The sequence below is a fragment of the Caretta caretta genome, chromosome 1, assembly GCF_965140235.1.
Source record: "Caretta caretta isolate rCarCar2 chromosome 1, rCarCar1.hap1, whole genome shotgun sequence".
Lineage (NCBI taxonomy): Eukaryota > Metazoa > Chordata > Testudines > Cheloniidae > Caretta > Caretta caretta.
In genome coordinates, this window is record NC_134206.1 from 137,710,181 (window position 1) to 137,728,303 (window position 18,123).

At 41.5% G+C, this 18,123-nt stretch overlaps 1 protein-coding gene across 1 annotated transcript in view; it reads right to left on the reverse strand.

Moving 5' to 3' along the window:
• Nucleotides 1-1,314: 1,314 nt before the first annotated feature.
• VEGFD (vascular endothelial growth factor D) overlaps nt 1,315-18,123 on the reverse strand; it is a 33,621-nt gene continuing 16,812 nt past the window's right edge. The window contains exons 2-7 of the mRNA XM_048861552.2: nt 13,524-13,734; nt 9,743-9,933; nt 7,842-7,990; nt 6,461-6,558; nt 3,516-3,711; nt 1,315-1,980 (exon numbers count right to left, since the gene is read on the reverse strand). Of these exons, the coding sequence (XP_048717509.1) occupies nt 1,854-1,980; nt 3,516-3,711; nt 6,461-6,558; nt 7,842-7,990; nt 9,743-9,933; nt 13,524-13,734 (972 nt within the window). The 3' untranslated portion in view covers nt 1,315-1,853. The remainder of the gene's footprint in view (nt 1,981-3,515; nt 3,712-6,460; nt 6,559-7,841; nt 7,991-9,742; nt 9,934-13,523; nt 13,735-18,123) is intronic.

Sequence of the window (18,123 nt, forward strand, 5' to 3'; positions counted from 1 at the left end):
ATAACTATTGGACCAGTGCTGCCTAATCTGCCAGCAAGTCCAACTGAGGGGCTATGTCCATCCCTGGATTTTGAGCAAAGTGGAGGGGTGGCATTCTTCTATCCCCTGCAGAAGGGGCCAGGACAACCTGTCTGATAACGAATAGGTGTATGAACTTGAAGTCTATCAGGGAGAAGAGAGTATGCCAGGAGAATCCACAAGTACACCAGCAATAGCCAGATGATAGAGGGTCTGGGAGTAACTGTTCAGAACATTTGTCTAGGGCCAAATCCAGTATCCCTTACTCAGATAAAAATCCCACTAAAGCAGTGGTGGCGGAACACTTTTAATAGTGGGGGTGCTGAAAGCAAGCCCCTTTACCACTATCCACCCCACCCCACCCCCAGGGCTGAGGCCGGGACTCCGGGCGTGTGGGGCCAGCAGCCGGGATCCCGGGCACAGAGCTGGCAGCCCAAGGGTGCTGCAGCACCTCCCGCAACACTAGTTCCCGTGCCTATGCACTAAAGTTAATGGGAAATTTGCCCAATGACTGAGCAAATACTGCAGGATCTGGCCCTTGTCTTTTTAGAGAAATCCAAATGTTAAGCCTGTACAAATCCAGAAAATAATGCTCAGCCCACACATTACAAAGATTTGTTTCTGTTCCTTATGTCATGTCCGGCAGTCCAGTTTTGTTTCCACTGTTCCTCCTGGGCTTCTATCTTCTGAAAATAGCATATGGAAACATAACATTTAGAACTGGAAAAGATCTGTTAGGTTATTTAATCCATCCCACTGCCAGTGTAGGGTTGTTCCTGACAGTATTTTCTCCAGGTTTGTCCAGTCCAGGTTTAAGTGACTCATATGATTGGGCTTCCCAGCCTTTTCCCATGCTTGGCCCTGCATAACGCTCCATTGCTCAGGTCTTATGTGGGTGAAATGAATTCCAGCCTTCAGAAGATACCCTCTATTTCCATAGCATCACAGCCTAAGAGTAAAACAAGCCCTCAACATAATTTGCCTTCCCAAAAAATCTCTGGGGGTATTTTGGTATTTGTGTGAGGGCCACCTCAGTGGGGCACCAACACACCACAGCAGGAGCCAACCCCCCCCCAAAACTGAAACCCATCACCGGTGTGGGAAATGAAATCCTTTATTCAAACTACTGTGACAACCAGATTTACCAAGTGTCTTTACTCCAAGCTAGGTGTGGACTGGGGTCAGTTCCAGTGGGGACAAACCCAACAAAGCCATAGCTTGACCCTTTTGTGGGGTGGGTTTGTTTGCTTTTGTTTGGTATGCATTTGTTTGAGATGACATAGGATAATAAACAGCTTGAATAACTGAAGTATTTATTTTCTTATATACATTTAAATATGGCACATCTGACAGTAGTTGTATGATAAACTCAAAATGATAATCAAAGCTGGACAGTAGATCAAATCATTCAGTGCTGAACATATTAGAAGCCAAATTCTGTACACTGAAGCTCTGAAGAATGTTTCACCAAAGAGATGCACTAGCTAAGAATTCAGAGACTATTTAGTTCAAATTCCTGAACTGCTGGACGGTGACGTTCACTCTACTACACATATACCAGTCTCATCCTCCACATAACAGTGTTGAGTTGGCTCCTTCCACTCTTCCTTTCCTACAGCTGGTAATCTTTCTACTGTAGTTATCCATTAGAAGACAGCTATCAATGACCCAGAGGGTCCACTAATAGTTAGTGAATAATCTAATAAATAAATGCAGACTGGATTCATTCTTCTGCGATTAATGTGGAAGATGTCCCATGTTTACTAATGATTTAAAAGTCAGTGACAGCTACTTTGCAAAGCAGTGTGTTTCTGGGAGAGAGGGGGAAAGCTAGATCAAGGATTTTCTTTGCTTTGTGACCCATGAGAGCTTCTCTTCTCCTTTGGACAACGACAATGCTTTGTACACACTGGCTTTGCAGTTGAACATGTTCTGGGTTGGAATGGGCACTTGTCCTCACAGCTGTTTAATAAAGAGAGAGAGAGAGGGGGGCATGATAATGTGATAGCTCTCCACTTGTATATCCTTCAACATTTTCAGCATCTTAGCATATTTACCCAAAATATAATGCCCTTGCATGGGAAGAGATTGGGAAGACATGGAATGGATAGGTCCAGTAGTTTCACATAAAAGGGGAAACCTAGATAAAGAGAGGCATCTGCATGGAGGACTTCCCCTTTCACATCATTCTGCTGACATCCCTTCTCTTTAACAAGATGTCTTGCCATTGCCTGAATTTCCCAGCAGTTGCACAGTAGCAGCCCTAGAGTGCCCCCAAGTTAATGTTGCTTTAAAGAGAAAAGTAATTTCTAATCAGATTCCTAAGTGGATACCCAAGGGCCCACCAGATGGCAATGCTGAAGAGAGTAGCTGTTTCCTTGCTTCATGCCCTCTTGACCTTGAAATCCTGCAGAGTCCTCACATCATAGAGAATCCCAGGAGAGGGAGCAATACTGTGGAGCTAGCCGTCCCCCCGCCTCCTTCTGAGTCCCCTTCAGAGCAGTGAAGGAGCCACTCTAGTTCAATGTCTTTTAAATTATGTGAATGTAGTACTCCCGAATGGTGCTGAAGTGATATCTTTGCAAATGAAGCACTCTGCTTATCCACAGGACAGGACAGATTCAACACAGACAATGCAGGCTTCCCCACGCAGCTTCAAGGTACCTCAGCCCTGACCTAGAGGGTCTATCTCTAAGCATGAAAGGATAGTTAATTTCCCACCCCCATTAAGTCCTTGAGTACTCCACTGAGGTGGTGAGAAAATATGCTCATTTAATGGTAGGTATTATGTGATGATGATTTTTGTCACATGGACACCTGTTCGCTATGAATTATATTGAGACTATTAACTTATTTCCCAAAGGCCACTGCACAGGAGTCAGATGGTAATGACTGTCAGTCACAAGGGACATGGACTGAATCTGAACCACCTGGAAATGAAAGGCTCCAAATCCCATCACAAACCCTCTGGGCCATACACTGCCTTCAGATAAGATAGTTAAAGAAATCGTTCCCCAGATATTAGAAACAAATATGTCTCTGTGCATGAAGGGTGCTTAGAAACTACATAACAAATATTAGCAACTCCTCTTTTCACTTAAGTAGCACCTATTGTCCAAGGGTCTCAAAGTGCTTAGCTAAACAAACCTCACATCTTCTGCAAGGAAAATATTGTAAGTATTATTTCCATTTTACTGATTTGTTAAGTGACTTGCCCTGGGTCACACAGTGAGTATCTGGTAGAGTCGAGAATACAACCCAGGGTCTTGACTTCCTGTCCTCTGGTTTCATCATTAAATGACACTATATCAATAGATTGGGACCGATTGGGACCGCAAAGAAAACTGGCAAACACGTTAAAAAACAACTACCCCCAAAACTACAAAAGTGAATTGTATTTTAAAAGTTCATATGTATTGCTTAATTGAAAAGAACATGGTTTTCATGTTGCCCAGCTATGTTAAGAGGTGTGAAATTGAAAGGGAAGAAACACTTACCTGCAAGTTTCTGCATGAAATATCTTGTGTTTCTGAGAGCAGCTCTCCTGGCTCTCCCTACACAAATAGCAGCTGCAGTTCTCTTTATTTTGGAAAAAATCGGTGGGACATTTCCATCTACAGATACACTCACAATTATCTTCATCAAATTCCATATGTGGTCCACACTTAGCCAGCTCAGCAAGAGGAGGGAGTCCTGTAACAGACAAATCTTTTGGCAATAAGGTCTGTATGCCCAGATTCTGCTTTAGATTATATGATTGTATGTGTGGAAATTCCATTGAAACCACCAGGATTTATGCATGTGTACATGAAGGGGGAATCTGATCCTAAGAATTTCTATTAGGAGTTAATATGCTGGATAAGACCTCCACCAAACTGAAGAGAAGATCGGGATGATTTCCTTGCCTCTAAGGGAGCTATACTGCTAAATCACCCCTGACAAACAACCTCCCCGGGACGCCTACAAAAAATATTCACGAGGAGTTTTTTGATTTTTGAATACAGTAGGTACTTAAGGTATTTAAAAAACCAAACGTATCCAATACAAAGTACAAACAACATACACACAACACTGTGCTTCTCAATCAATGCACTCAGTATATTTTTTCAGAAACAAAAGTATAAACAATTCTAGCAAGGTACAGCCTAGTCTAAGTCTGTTTGCTAAGCACTCTTCTTGGTTAATATGATGAGGGCAATGAGAAAACATTTTGTTTTAATGGTAAAAGCAGAAAATGACTGTGCTCCTCCATACCTCACCTCTTCTCTGCAAACATGCACATCCTGGCATACCAGGAGATTTATCATGGCAAAAGGTGAAGATTTTTATGAGAGCCCTTAGTAAAGTGTTGGCAGCACACCCTGGTTAAAGGTCATAGCATAGAATGTGTCATTGGAACGGTAATTTCCTGTAATTTTATAAGTAGGTCTTGGATTTAACCTATGGAATGTGAAATTTAACCTATGACTATGACCTCTGGAATCTGAGCTCTGACCTCAATGGCCAGAAAGGATATACTCATTATTTGAGGGAAGCCTCCATCGTTGTTAACTTAATACCAGAAATTAACAGCCAAACAAAATAAAAAGCAAATATAATTTAAAGATACAGAAATCTGCATAGTTTCTGGTGAAGTGATCCCCATCCCCTTCCTTGGGTGATGAGCCTTGGCATATATTAATTGGTGTAGATTGTTCAATTCTCTCTTTGCTTTAGCCTCAAGGTCTTATTTCAAATTAATTTGTCTAAGCCTCTGTCAAACTGCAGCAAATGATTGTTCATTGTTGCAAATGTTTGCCTTACATCAGTAAAAGGCATAATACAGTTGTTATTATAAGTCACTCTATTTATCCTTTTGTTAGCCCATAGCACAAACGGCTAGATGTTAGGTGCAATATGAGTTTGCCTGGTGCCCCCCTCATCCCCACACTTTGGTCTTCCTGTAAAGTATCAAATACTTAGCACTGATAAAGCCAGGATACCATGCTTGATGGACTAATGATCTGATCCAGGATGACAAACCTGTGTCCCAGTAAAATTGCTTTTTGTCTATTAATGCTAAGAGAGTGTACTAGACAGGAAGAGTTTATGGAGCTATGTGGTTTTATTTTAGGTCATTGGCCTAGGAATGTAAATGCTTGCCAAATTGCCTTTATTACTGGCTTGTATTCTTTATTTTGTTGAATGTAAGATCATCTAGAAAGACAAGATTTTCTTCTGTGTCCATGTAGTCCAGGTATATTAGATTCCCATTATTTCCCACCTGAATATAAATATTGTATGGTGTTTAGGGAGATTTTAATACCTCTCAATATGTTCATCTTGAAAGATTCTTTAGATTTATAGCAGTTTGTTTATTTTCCCCAAGGAAAGTTTTCAGTTGATTTCTTTTATGGATTCAACTCTTCTCCACCAAGAAAACAGGAAGGAGGCAATAGCTGATATGACCGTATGGTTTTATACCAAGATGGATGCTTTCTTAGAAGTCACGTCTACATATCATTGCTACTAACTTTATTCTGTTCAGTTTGTATCCAGTAGCCTAACAGAGCACCTTACTCTCACAAGTAGCCCCATTGGTATCATATAGAGTGTGCCCTGGTCTTGCCTGCATGCATAACTCTCTCCACGCACTGGGTGAGGACTGAGGAGAGAGGGAGCAAGTCACAGCTCAACCCTGAGTGCCAACTTGCCAGCCAGGAAACGAGCTGGGCACAAGGGGAAAGAGAACAAAGAGCCCTGTAAAAGGCTTGAGTGAAACATTCCCTCCTTCCCCGACACATGAGGGGACCACAGGAAGCATTATGCCTCAGAGGGGTGTCTCTCAAGCACATTTCCTCTCAAGTGCAATTGATGCCATGTCTAGCCTATAAGAACCAATCATGTGAGGAATGGTTTGCAGGATCAAACTCTCGAATTACTGGGGGCAGAAGTCCACACTCTGCACATTTTTATTCATACGACCCTACTAATTTCAGTCAGGTTTTCATGTGTGCACTATATATGAAGGTAGAACATAGCCCTGAATTTGTGCGGTAATATCTTTGCCAATTTATTTTAAACTCAGAAAAACATGAACATTTCTTGAATACAGGCGAATAGATGGGGGATACAGAGTTGAAAGCCCCCTAAACAAACGACTAAGTCATCTGTGTACAATGACAATTCAGCGTGATTGCCAGCTACATTAATTCCTTCCAGTACATTGCTATTCCTTATTCCCATTACTAATATGAAAAGGCGAAAATGTTCAGAAGAAAATGAGATGAGGTAACACCATTTGTGTGTGTGTTTACAACTAGAGTGCTATATAATAAGGCAATGCAGTCTACTGATTTAGAATCCAAGAGAAATCTCAATGAGAAAAAGGAGAGAACCTTATCAAGCCCCTTCAGATAGAGATGGTAGCTACAGAAATGTCAGTCAACAATACTACTTTTACCTTCCGTTCTGCCAGGATGTTCTTTATCTACCACGCATTCACATTTGTTGCTGTCCCATATCAAGCCGCTGTGACAAAGTTTGTTGGTAAAGGGGCAACTAGAAGGAAAAACAATATGGTCAGGTATTTGAAAAAAGCTTCACAAGAACTCTGCCATGTACATTGGCCAAACCGGACAGTCTCTACGCAAAAGAATAAATGGACACAAATCTGACATCAGGAATCATAACGTTCCAAAACTGGTAGGAGAACGCTTTAACCTCTCGGCCACTCAGTAAAAGACTTAAGGGTGGCAATTCTGCAACAGAAAAGCTTCAAAAAACAGACTCCAAGGAGAAACTGCTGAGCTTGAATTAATATACAAACTAGATACCATTAACTTGGGTTTGAATAGAGACTGGGAGTGGCTGGGTCATTACACATATTGAATCTATTTCCCTATGTTAAGTATCCTCACACCTTCTTCTCAACTGTCTAAATGGGCCATCTTGATTATTACTACAAAAGTTTTTTTCTCCTGATAATAGTTCGTCTTAATTAATTAGCCTCTTACAGTTTGTATGGCAACTTCCACCTTCTCTGTATGTAAATATATGGAACATATAGTAAGAAAATATATTTTCTTACTATATGTTCCATTCTATTCATCTGATGAAGTGAGCTGTAGCCCACGAAAGCTTATGCTCTAATAAATGTGTTAGTCTCTAAGGTGCCACAAGTACTCCTGTTCTTTTTGCGGATACAGACTAACACAGCTGCTACTCTGAAACCTGAAAAACACTAGTCAGTTAGTGTGCTCAAGACAAGTATTTACTGCCAGACCTGTCAACTGTATTATGTGAATTAATGGCAATAGCAGTGCTTAATTTATGCCAGGGCTTGCTAGGGCTGAGCCTCAGCACCTCTAGGCTTGGCAGTTCATAGCCCTGGCGCCTCTGGGCTTGCCATGTTATGAAAGTAAAAAAATTGCTTGAGCCCTGGCACCTCTTTCATTACAAATTAAGCATGGTGTCATATTACCCTAGATAGGAACACTGTGGCAGCCTGCACTGATGTCCCAATCCAATGATGCACAAGTTAGGAACGGGCCTAACTTTAAGGAGATGAGTAGGTACATTAACTGCGATGGGCTTACCCAAGTGCTTCTAGTTAGGTCATTGCTGAACTGTGGCCTCAATCTGGCTGCCAAATATGTGCAGACTAAACCTGTTTACAGCAGGCTTGGGTTTGGCTCTATAAGTTTGTAGAATACCCAGGATGTTTGAAAACTAGTGGGAAAGCAAAAGATGGGGAAAAGCCAGTAGTGAATGACTTAAAATAAAAGCGCTTCCTAGTTAATGCAGTACACTCTGTGTCTTTACACAATATTAGAGAGCCTTACCCATCCTCCTCTGGGTACTGGACAGATCTTCGTATGATGGCATACGGGTGATGCCGAGCAGTTGCTGAGCATCTACAACGTGTGTGGTTGGCAATTTTGACTGGCACTGGCTCTGGTACACTTGTCAAAGGAACTGAAATCTCGAAGAGCTAGGAGGATGAAACATGCTGTTCAGTTTCTATTATACAGCTATCATTATTCCTTAAAATCTTTTAAATGCCAGCTTCCTCCCCACTGCCATTTCCCCCCCCCCCCCTTCTTCTGCTAGCCACCACAGGTCTGACCGAAGTTAACCAAAAGGGACAATTAAGCAATGCCCACTGAGCTAGGAACTGATCAGCTTAGTCCACCCAGGGCTAACAAAATAATATATTGTAAATATCGTTTGCTGAGCAATCAACAGTATGTTTCAGTAATAAAGCTGAAAAACATGTAGACGACTAGAACTTGTTGTTTCCTCATACATTAGCAATGTAACCTCAATCACTTTTATAGAGACTCATTTATCATCTCTGTCTCAACCTCCAGTGGATGTTTCGCCATGAAGCCTACAATTTTTCTGTAAAGAAATAAAGAGCTCAGGGAACAATTCTGTTCTCAGTAACACTGATGTAAGTCTGGAGTAACTTAATTGACTTTAGTAGAATGATTCTGGATTTATATGGTTGGATCTGGGAACAGAATGTACTCAAAAACTTTTGAAAATAGCTATTTTGAAGGAAGTTAAAAGAATGTTACACTCTGCAGAATTGAATAAACTTTAGTTTTTTAACAGACTTATGAACTACTGCTCCAAGCATAACTACATGAATAAATAAATGATTTCTAGCCTAACGCATACCTCTGAGTTAGTCAAACATCTGTGGTATACACACAACAGCTCATAAGAGTGCTCTCCTCCTGATGTGAAATGGAACTGATTAACAAACACCTACATAGAAGGTATTGGGCCTAATTCACCATTGCGTTACTCCAGTTTTATTCCAGCACAACTCCACTGAAATCAATGGAATTACACTGATACACAACTGGAATAACAGAGGTGGATCAAGACCACTGGTTTAGAATGCTTGTTCCAGGAATATTTTAACTCTCTCTCTAAACAATTGTCCATGAATTTTGTACCAGTGCAAAAACTTTTCATAAGTAGAATTTAATGTATCTCTATAAAGCATAAAGTTTTAACAACTGTAAATTACTAGTGCTGCCTGCAAAATTCAGGTTATTTGCTGCCTGTTGCTACTTAGCAGTATCTGCCTATTGATTTAAGCCTACATGTTCAAAAGCAATTTATGATTTTGGGCACTGAAAACCTAAGGCATTTGTATTGAGGGCACCTGATTTTCAAAGAGAAGCTGCACAACACTTGGAAAAAATCAGTGTCTTTAAGGCATGTGAAGCAGGGCACCCAAACGATGAGACACCTAAAATCACTAGTCACTTTTGTCACTGGTCACAATTTTCAAAATTTAGAACTTATCTCTGAGGCACTACACATCAGATTTCCTACAGAATCCATTAGGTCAGTGGTGCTGGGAGTCTCCATAAGCCACTAGCATCAGGCAATCCCAGGTCTCAATAACTATAGAATAAAGAAGAATTAAACTCGTTAATGCTACATGAGACCATAGTCCATTCACATGAACTTATTCTCCACTGCTGTGAACTGGGTTTTGTCATGTATACTTGTGTAAAGTGAGTATAAAATGGCATTAAATCATCATTCACCAGGCCTTATTCACTCTGTATCAATACAAATGTATTCTTATCATTATGACTGTAGAGAATAGCTGTATCCTCAGGTATCTCCATAACTGGTTTTCAGAGGCCCAGCATCCTCTTCCCTCACTTTGTTTCAGAACCAGTGACAGGCAAGAAGGAAGACAAATGGTTTCAATTACCGTTTTTGAAACATAAGTTGTGCTTGTGTTCATACAGCCCAGGCTCTCCTCATTGCAGCAACCTCCACATCGGAACACATTCACACAGGGAGGCTTAAAGAACTTGTTGGTGGTTGTACCTAGCTCTTTGGCAACTTCCACGCAGGTCTCCCTTGGCACACACTGAGTTTTTTGCCATTCCTCATCTATGACTGCAGAAAGCACAATCATTATGAACAGTATTAAAAAATAATAACTGCATTCAGTTAAAAAGGCACAAGAAGCAGGTCTGGGGTGGAATCCAATGGCAAAACTCCCATTGACTTCAATAGGGACAGGATATCACCGATAAGCAAAGACATTAAAACATGACCAGTGTATTTGAGTGCCTCCATTTTTGGATACCCAGCTTGAGGCACTTCAAAGGAACCTGATTTTCAGAGGGAGGTGCTCAGCGCTTTCTTAAAATCGGGTCCCATCAAGATGTCTCAAATTGGACACCCAAAATCACCAGTCACTTTTAAACATCTTGGCCTAGGATCCATTTATTTGCCATTGTGCAATTAGGACTTTGGGGCATGGATTCTGATTTTCATTACAGCAGTGTAAACCTGGAGTAACTGCATTAGAGTCGATAGAGTTACTCCATTTGATACCAGTGTATCAAGATCAGAATCTGACTTTAGGCTTCCTGTTAAAGTAGAAACAATGTGCTCTCCAAACTAATTTAATTGTGTGCACATAATCATTCAAGATGTCACTTGCATAACAGAAATACTCTTCAAGCATACATATTCTTCCACTATTAATCACTTTGAAAAACTGAGGTGATGTAGGGAGACTAGGTCAGAGAAGTTGGTTTTACATTTTGTTCTGCACGCACTGAGGTTTGTGGTCATTCTCATCTCTTCCATGTGAGAGATGCATATTCATGGAGCTCAGGTAAGATGAAGATGAAGAACAAAACCTTGAATTTGCCCTGGTAGTTCATGGGGAACCAGTAAAGAGAGACAAGCAATGGGGTGATGAGCATCTACATCTTTGACCTAGTCTTCACATAATACCACCACATTAAAATAAAACATACACCATAGACAGAGATCAGTCCCTGATGACTGGGAGAGGAGAAGAGAAATATAAGTTTATGTGTATGATTTTAGTAGGTGCTCAGTCAGATTCTGTGGTGATTCAGGGCATATTAAAACATTAATAGAGTTGGCCTTGGAATAATTCGGCCTTAGAAGATGGGGAAGAAGACCTAACAGGATTTTTCTACCACAAATTTTAATTATTTGAATTTAAATTATTTTCTCACCTGGATCTGGTGGGGATATTTGGCAGCTCTGTATCTGGAGTTAGATTTTAAAGGGAAAAGAAAGCTAACAGTTCCTCCAGATGGCACAAGTAAAGGACATCTATAGACTATTGATTCATCTGTTTACACTTGCTACTCTTTGGAGAGGGTGAATGTTCTTCTAACCTTATTAGCTGAGCAGTTATGTTACTTTTAGGTGTTGATAAAAGTCTATTGCCATACACTGCACCAATGCCACTTGCTGGGCTCATCTGTTGTGTCGTTGTGTGGACAAATGGAGGATTATCAGTTGTCTGCAGTCTTGCCGTTTCACTAAATGAGAAACCTAAAGGTTGATTTCAAGTTTTCTATAGAAAAACCTAGCAACTGGCACTGGACATTAGTTCAATACAATGACTGGACCATGACTGCTAATGCTTCTGTGCATAATTCTTAAAGGTGCATAGATAAATTCCATGTCCTTTAACTATCCCCTCCAGGCGTTCTCAGATCACAATGTACTAGGATTTTGTTGTCTTTAAAATAAATTCTGCGACTGGTGGGAACACTTTTCTTAAGTAGGTCAGGGTGGTAAACACCAGGAAGGGAGAAGAGCTATTTAAGTTTAAGAAAAATGTTGGCACAAGAATAAATTTGGGTTGGAAATTAGAAGAAGGTATCTAGCCATCAGAGGAGAGAGGCTCTGGAATGGCTTTCCAATAGGAATTGTGGGGGCAACAAACAACGTAGTTAGTTTTAAGACAGGGCTTTACAAATCTGAATGGAATTGTGTGACGGGGTTGCCTTTGGTGGTGCACAACTGCTCTTGGTAGTCCTGGGGGGGCGGTCTCTGGTTTATGTCTTACGTTCCTTCAGCCAGTCACCTGCATCGGTCAGGAAATGATATTTTTTTGCTAATGTATTCTGCTTTTTTTGGTCGCCTTCCTCTGAAGCAACAGAGATTGCTACAGATGGAGATTGGACACAGGATAGGGTGGATTGGTGCTCAGAATTCTCTCTCTCTGGTGCTTGGCTGATGAACCTTGCTCACATGCTCAGAGTTGGACTCACTGTCATACTCAGGGTCAGGAAGAAATTTTCCACCAGGTCAGACTGGCAGAGACCATGTGCGGGGGTGGGTGGGTTCACCGCCTTCTGCAGCATATGGTGTTGGTTGCTTGCTTGGCTCATGTAAGCTTATCTCACTAAATCAATTCCCTGCCATTGGAGAGGCCTCAGGTGCTGGTGCAATTTGGTCCCTCCTGTCCTTTGCCTGTGGCACACAATAGTTAAGTTGCTTGAGGGTTGTAGTACTTTGGTCTAATTCTAGTTGTTGGGTTTAGTGTGCGAGTGCTGGGTGGCAGTTGCTGGCCTGTGATATACAGAAGGTCAGATTGTTGGTAGCCCCTTCTGGCCTTAAATTCTGACTGACTCTAAATCCCATTCAATCATCTAAACGCTAATTTAGTGAGGGCATTTTGGTCTGTGTCTTTGTGCTCCAGCTCAGAGATGCAAATTATGGTTCAGCTAACACAGCCAAGTCTTAGTTTCTCTAAAATGAATAAGCAAAAGATGTGAAAGTGTCAGCAAAGATGTGAAAGAGGGACTGCAAATATCCTAGAAGTCATACGGGAATAGGATCACTGTTTTCTGGCTTCCACACAGGGAAGTGAATATTCTGGTTGTAGTCACATCATATCAAGTTCAGGACTGTACAATAAAAGGAACAGATCTTTTACACCTTGTTACGTCACAGCTTGTATAATAAGGGTCTGTCATATAATATCTATTCACTTCATCAAGGAACAATCACTGTCTCTTTGTTTGAGTTCAATGAACTTAGATTAAATCTTGATTCTCTCATTTGAAGGGAGTTGTATTTTAATTCATTCTAAGTGGGGATCTAGATTATGACTAACCTACATCTCATTCGGGTATTAAGTCTGTTTTTGTTTCAGCACCTACTTCCACTCTCCAGATAGATTTTCTCAGACTCTTAAAGAAGATCAAGGGAATACCTCCTTGCTAGGTAGCTCTCACCCATACATATTGGTGGCAACCTCTCTGCTGATGAGGTGTCTTATATCAGAACACAGCTCATAAAAGTAGGAATTCCAATGCTTTCTGTAAAGCTCATTTGTTTCTGCCTGCAGGCAAATTCCAGGACTTAGCATTTTGCTGTTGGCAGTCCCCCTCAGCCAGCCTTTCCAAGCCATTCCTGCATGTTTACTTCTCCTCTTGTTTTGTTGACTGGCAAATCCATATTTCATATATCTTTTCTTTGGCTTGTGTACAGAGAGCACTAAACCAGCTCTGACCATAAACCAGGGAGACGTATGCAGGCTGTCGCCTAACACGTTCCTTCATATGATATTGCTTTCCTTGTTCACCATTTCCCCTCTGAAGTTGATCTATTCTAAGAATGCCTGTTTATTTAACTCCTAGTCACAGATGTGCTCGGTGATCCTGAAGATGAAGTTGATGACTCATGAACAACCACACACTTACCTCTCAGTGTCTCAATGTCATAGAAAGCAGCAGCAAATCTGGTGGAGCGATGCGACGCAGATCGGGAATCTAAATTGGAGAGGCTTTTGAGCTTTAGCCTGCATTTCCACAGCTTCCAGTCCTCCGCGTGAGTGATTCGAAGCAGCTCTTCCAGACTGGCTGCGTTCCTTATCAGCTGTTCTGACCGTTCCAAAGCTGATAGAGATGCCCTCTACGACGAAAGAGGAACATCAGAAGGGCAGTGCACTTGCAATGTGTACGGAATGCAGCATATAAGAACAACACTTTCAAAAAACAGCATTTTCCTTACAGTGAGGCAGCTCCAGGAGACACTGCGCTTACCTGAGACACAAAGCCAGCTGGAGCTCCTGCTGGAATGATATAACTCTCTTCCACCCCAAAGGCAGAATTGTACCTATAGGGCCCAATTCACCTTGTTGCCTGATGTCAGTATTAATAAAATACCCCCATTTGTGAGAAGGTGCCATGTTCCAGGACTCTATAGCAGAAAACCCCTGTATTTCTATGACTCAGTCCGCACGTAAAGAGTAGTGCCCTGTCTACAGAGTTATTTCTGCTGACTCAGCAGAACAGATGACTCCGAGTAGCTCTAACCAATGTGAAGGTAAAGGGTTCGCATATCTCCAAAGAACTGGGGAACCAGGTATAAGGCCATGGACAGGGAGGCTCAGCAGGAAGATATCCTAGGAACAAACCAAACTCAGGAGAAAACTTCGACTAAGGTTCATGGTTTGCTAAAGGCTAACCGCAGGAAGGGGGATGAGTTTTCGACATTAACCCAGGGTGTGCACAGTGCTGAGAGTCTGCCTGTTCACAACAGTCTTACCTGTTTTCCGGTATTAATTATTGGCCAAATCCTGCAGACCTTACTCAAGCAAAACTATTGTAGTCACAGAGAGTATTGTTCACAAGTGAATTGACAGTGATGGTTTTAGCATGTTATTGTGGGCATTCCTTACTGGATGCATACAGTATTTCTCTGAGTGTGTGTGTGCGCATGTGTACTGTGCCGTGATGGGGCTCATGGTAATAATTTTTTGCCACATGATGAAGTGCTGCCCTCCCGGGGATCTTATTTTATCAATTCTTATAAGTAAAAGAACATTAAGGAAACCCCAATATATGAAATTGGTGATTGAGCAGGTAATAGTCCAAGATCTATATCAGTACTAAGACAGTACTCCATATACAGTCGGTGGACACCATGCTGTGTGAGGAGCAGTCTTCTGGACAAGATGTAAAACCAACGGACTGACTACATATGCTGTTAATTATCAAAACATCCATGGCATTTTTTTTAACTTTATTTTCAAGAGTACAGATGTTAGCTCGGATGTTCTGGCCAACTTTGTTTTAGGTACTTTCCACCTACCTAAAATTCCCTGCTTAGTTCACTTGAAATAAGTTATTCACTGCTATCCTAAGCCTATATGTAGCGTTACTCTGTACTCTGGCCAGTGGTCATGTTTCATCTTACAGGCTGCTATGTTTCACTGGTGAGTAAAGTGATTTCTGATGTTGTTTACATTTAGTGAAGCCTGAAAAGTGCTTTTTAACCCTTCTGGAAATCTAGCCCCAAAGTGTAATATAAATGTGAATCATTACTACAAATACTGAACTGCAATGCCATCCTAGTTCTGCTGATCTAGGAAAGCTGAAAGAAAAGCTGACAAAATAATTTGTAATAAATAATTCATTCTAAGAATTTTGCCTATTTTTTCCATTTGTAAATTGTCTACTTGATCCCACAGACGCTAAGAGTGTAGGACAAATAATAAAGCAGTTAATGAATAAGTAGCTCAAATGCAGTAGAACGGAATAGAATGGTAAACACCCTCAAACACTAGCATGATGTCCTTTATTATTGCAATAAGTCATTCCAGCCCAACCAACAGTGTCTGGGACTTTTAAACCAGATTTAAATTAAAGGGAACTTGTAAAATGAGACTATGATATTATTCAAATTCATGAAGGCCAGTGGTTTGAGGAGGAATTTTTTGTTTGTTCTTTGGGGGGAGGGGGGCGTTAAAGAGTTTACTAAGGGATTTCCTAAAAATCAGGCAAAAAAGTCTGACAACACTAAGACCAAAGAACACAATAAAAAGAAAAGCATGAACACATCTGCATGATCACTGTGAATCTATGGCCTTGTCTACGCTAGAAAACCATACCATTTTGATTATACCTGTATAACTCTCTTCACTGTTCCAAGTCCCTCAGTGTTAAAGTGCAGCTGAGCCAGCTGTGTACCTGTACATGGAATAGTTCCAGGTCTTTTCATATATTAGATTCTTTTTGGGGTGGGAAAGATTTTATAGCCATTTTCTTCTCCCCAGTAATCCCCATCCCAATCTATGGTGCCCTGAAGCACTTTACTGCTAAGGCAACAGCTGCTGAGATAAACCATTGCTCCCTTAAGAGCACTGCTCCTAGCATCTCGTATTCCATAACCATTTCCACTTCACTTACTGACAGAGATTGCCCGTTATCCTCAAAGGCCCCACCATATGCACAATTGTCCTTCCAGTTGAAGGGTCTCCCTCCAGACTAGGGCCTTGATTCTGCAAAGCACTTAAGCATGTGCATGTCTTTCAGCACATACTTAAGTCTATCCCTATTCAGAAAAGCACTTAAGCACGTGTTTAGCTTTAAGGAAGTAAAGGACATGTTTTGACTTCACTGGGACCGCTCACACCTTAAGCTAGTACTTAAGTACTTTGCCAGATCACTTTGCCGGATCACAGACAGAGTGCTTGGGACCTTGAAGGCCGTCATCCCTCAAACCATAGATCGAACTAGCCTTCTTAAGGCTGTCACAAGAAGGGATAAGGCTGTGTAGCATTGAGAGGAAGACTGACTTCAGGTAATGTTTAACTAGCCATTTCACAGTCCTAACAAATATTCAGCAGCCTAGATTCTTTGGAGGTTGGGGAGGTTTTCTGAGTTGGGTCTCCCACTCTGAGTCAAGTGGAACAAGAGCCAGAAAAGTTCAGTTTAGAGAGCATAATATGGAAATCTTAGTTCTATTGGCAGGGATATTGTAATAGACTGTGTTTCTCCTATTTCCAGACAGGTCACATCGTATATACATGGTTATTCATAATTTAAGAGCATTCAAAAATAAAAACTTTTTAAAAGCGTGTGAAAATGCAGCAAACCTGTTAATTATCCATAGCGCTGTGAACTCTGAGACAGAAGGGATTCTACAGAATTATGCACTTTCTTGTGTCAGAGAAGCAATGAATATTGTTTGATACCAAAGTCATCCAAGAACATACACGTCTCAAAGAAATTGTTCTAAAAATGACCCCGTACAGTGAAAACATTAAAACTAATACTTTCAAATAATATTATACATGAAGCACCATATGGTTGCCTGGTGCTGTAAAACATGCAGAAGAGGACTGATCCTGCCGGCTTATTGCTACAAATCTACAGCAGACAACACATATTACACACACACAGAGGCTGGAAGGCCTTATCTTAAAACAGTTCAGCTGTGCTGGTTTTAAACATGACACATCATGGAAAGGCTCCCCAGAAGGTGGGTGCTTTAGCATTTCCCAAGTCCACCTCCTGCTTACTGTTCAAATGTCTTTTCCTCCCTCCACCACAGCCTCCCTTTGGGGACAAAGGTTTAAAGTTGATTGAAACAGAAGGGCAGTGCTCATCACACAGCCCAGGAGGAGGGGAAGTGGTTTGAGGAGTGCTGCTTATCAAGGGCCGGATCTTGAACCATTAAAGTCAATGGGAGCTTTGCCATTGACTTCAGTGAGCATAGGATCAAGTCCCAAAAGCACGGGAAAGGAGGGGAGCTCCCCTCTGCTTTGGCAGATGACTGGAGCTGCATTTTCTCAGATATCTCTGACTTCAAGCAATGTGCAGAGGGCACCTCCCACTCACCTCTCACTGCCCTGATCCCATTCCTTCTGCACTCTTTGCACATTCCAGACATGGCTTCTTCCGCTGGTCCATAGCCCAGTCTATTCCAGATACCCCATCTCTACCTTCTTTCACTTCAATTTGCTCTGTAACCACCTCCTGCCTGCCCCCTCCATCACATACTGCTCTGATCCTCACTGTGCTTTCTAGTTTGGTGTCAGTCACTCCTTCTGCCAAGGCTCTACCTTTGGAAATAAGTCTGGTGCGGGTCTGATCAGACTTACCTGTAGTCAGGTAGTTCAGTCTCAGGTGGGTTGGTCAGGCTGGAGGATTTTGGTGCTGAGGGATCTCTTCTCACTGTCTTCCCCTTTTCTTAAGCTCAGTCCAGGAGGATGTGGAAATATCTGTCATTTCCACTGTTATTATTTGCATTGTGATAGTACCTAGCCATGGACTGGAATCCCATTATGCTATGCACGGTACATACAGCTAATGAAACAACTATCCCTGCCTCAAAAACCTTACCATCTACAATGATTTGGGAGAGTCATGAGAAACTAGTCATGATAGACTCATACGCATGACCCCAAAGTGAACAAAATCATGTTTCAAGCTATTTCATGGTGAATCTGACAAGTTTTACAACGTTCAAATACCAAAAAGCACACGCTACAAATGACAAAACACAAATGCTATG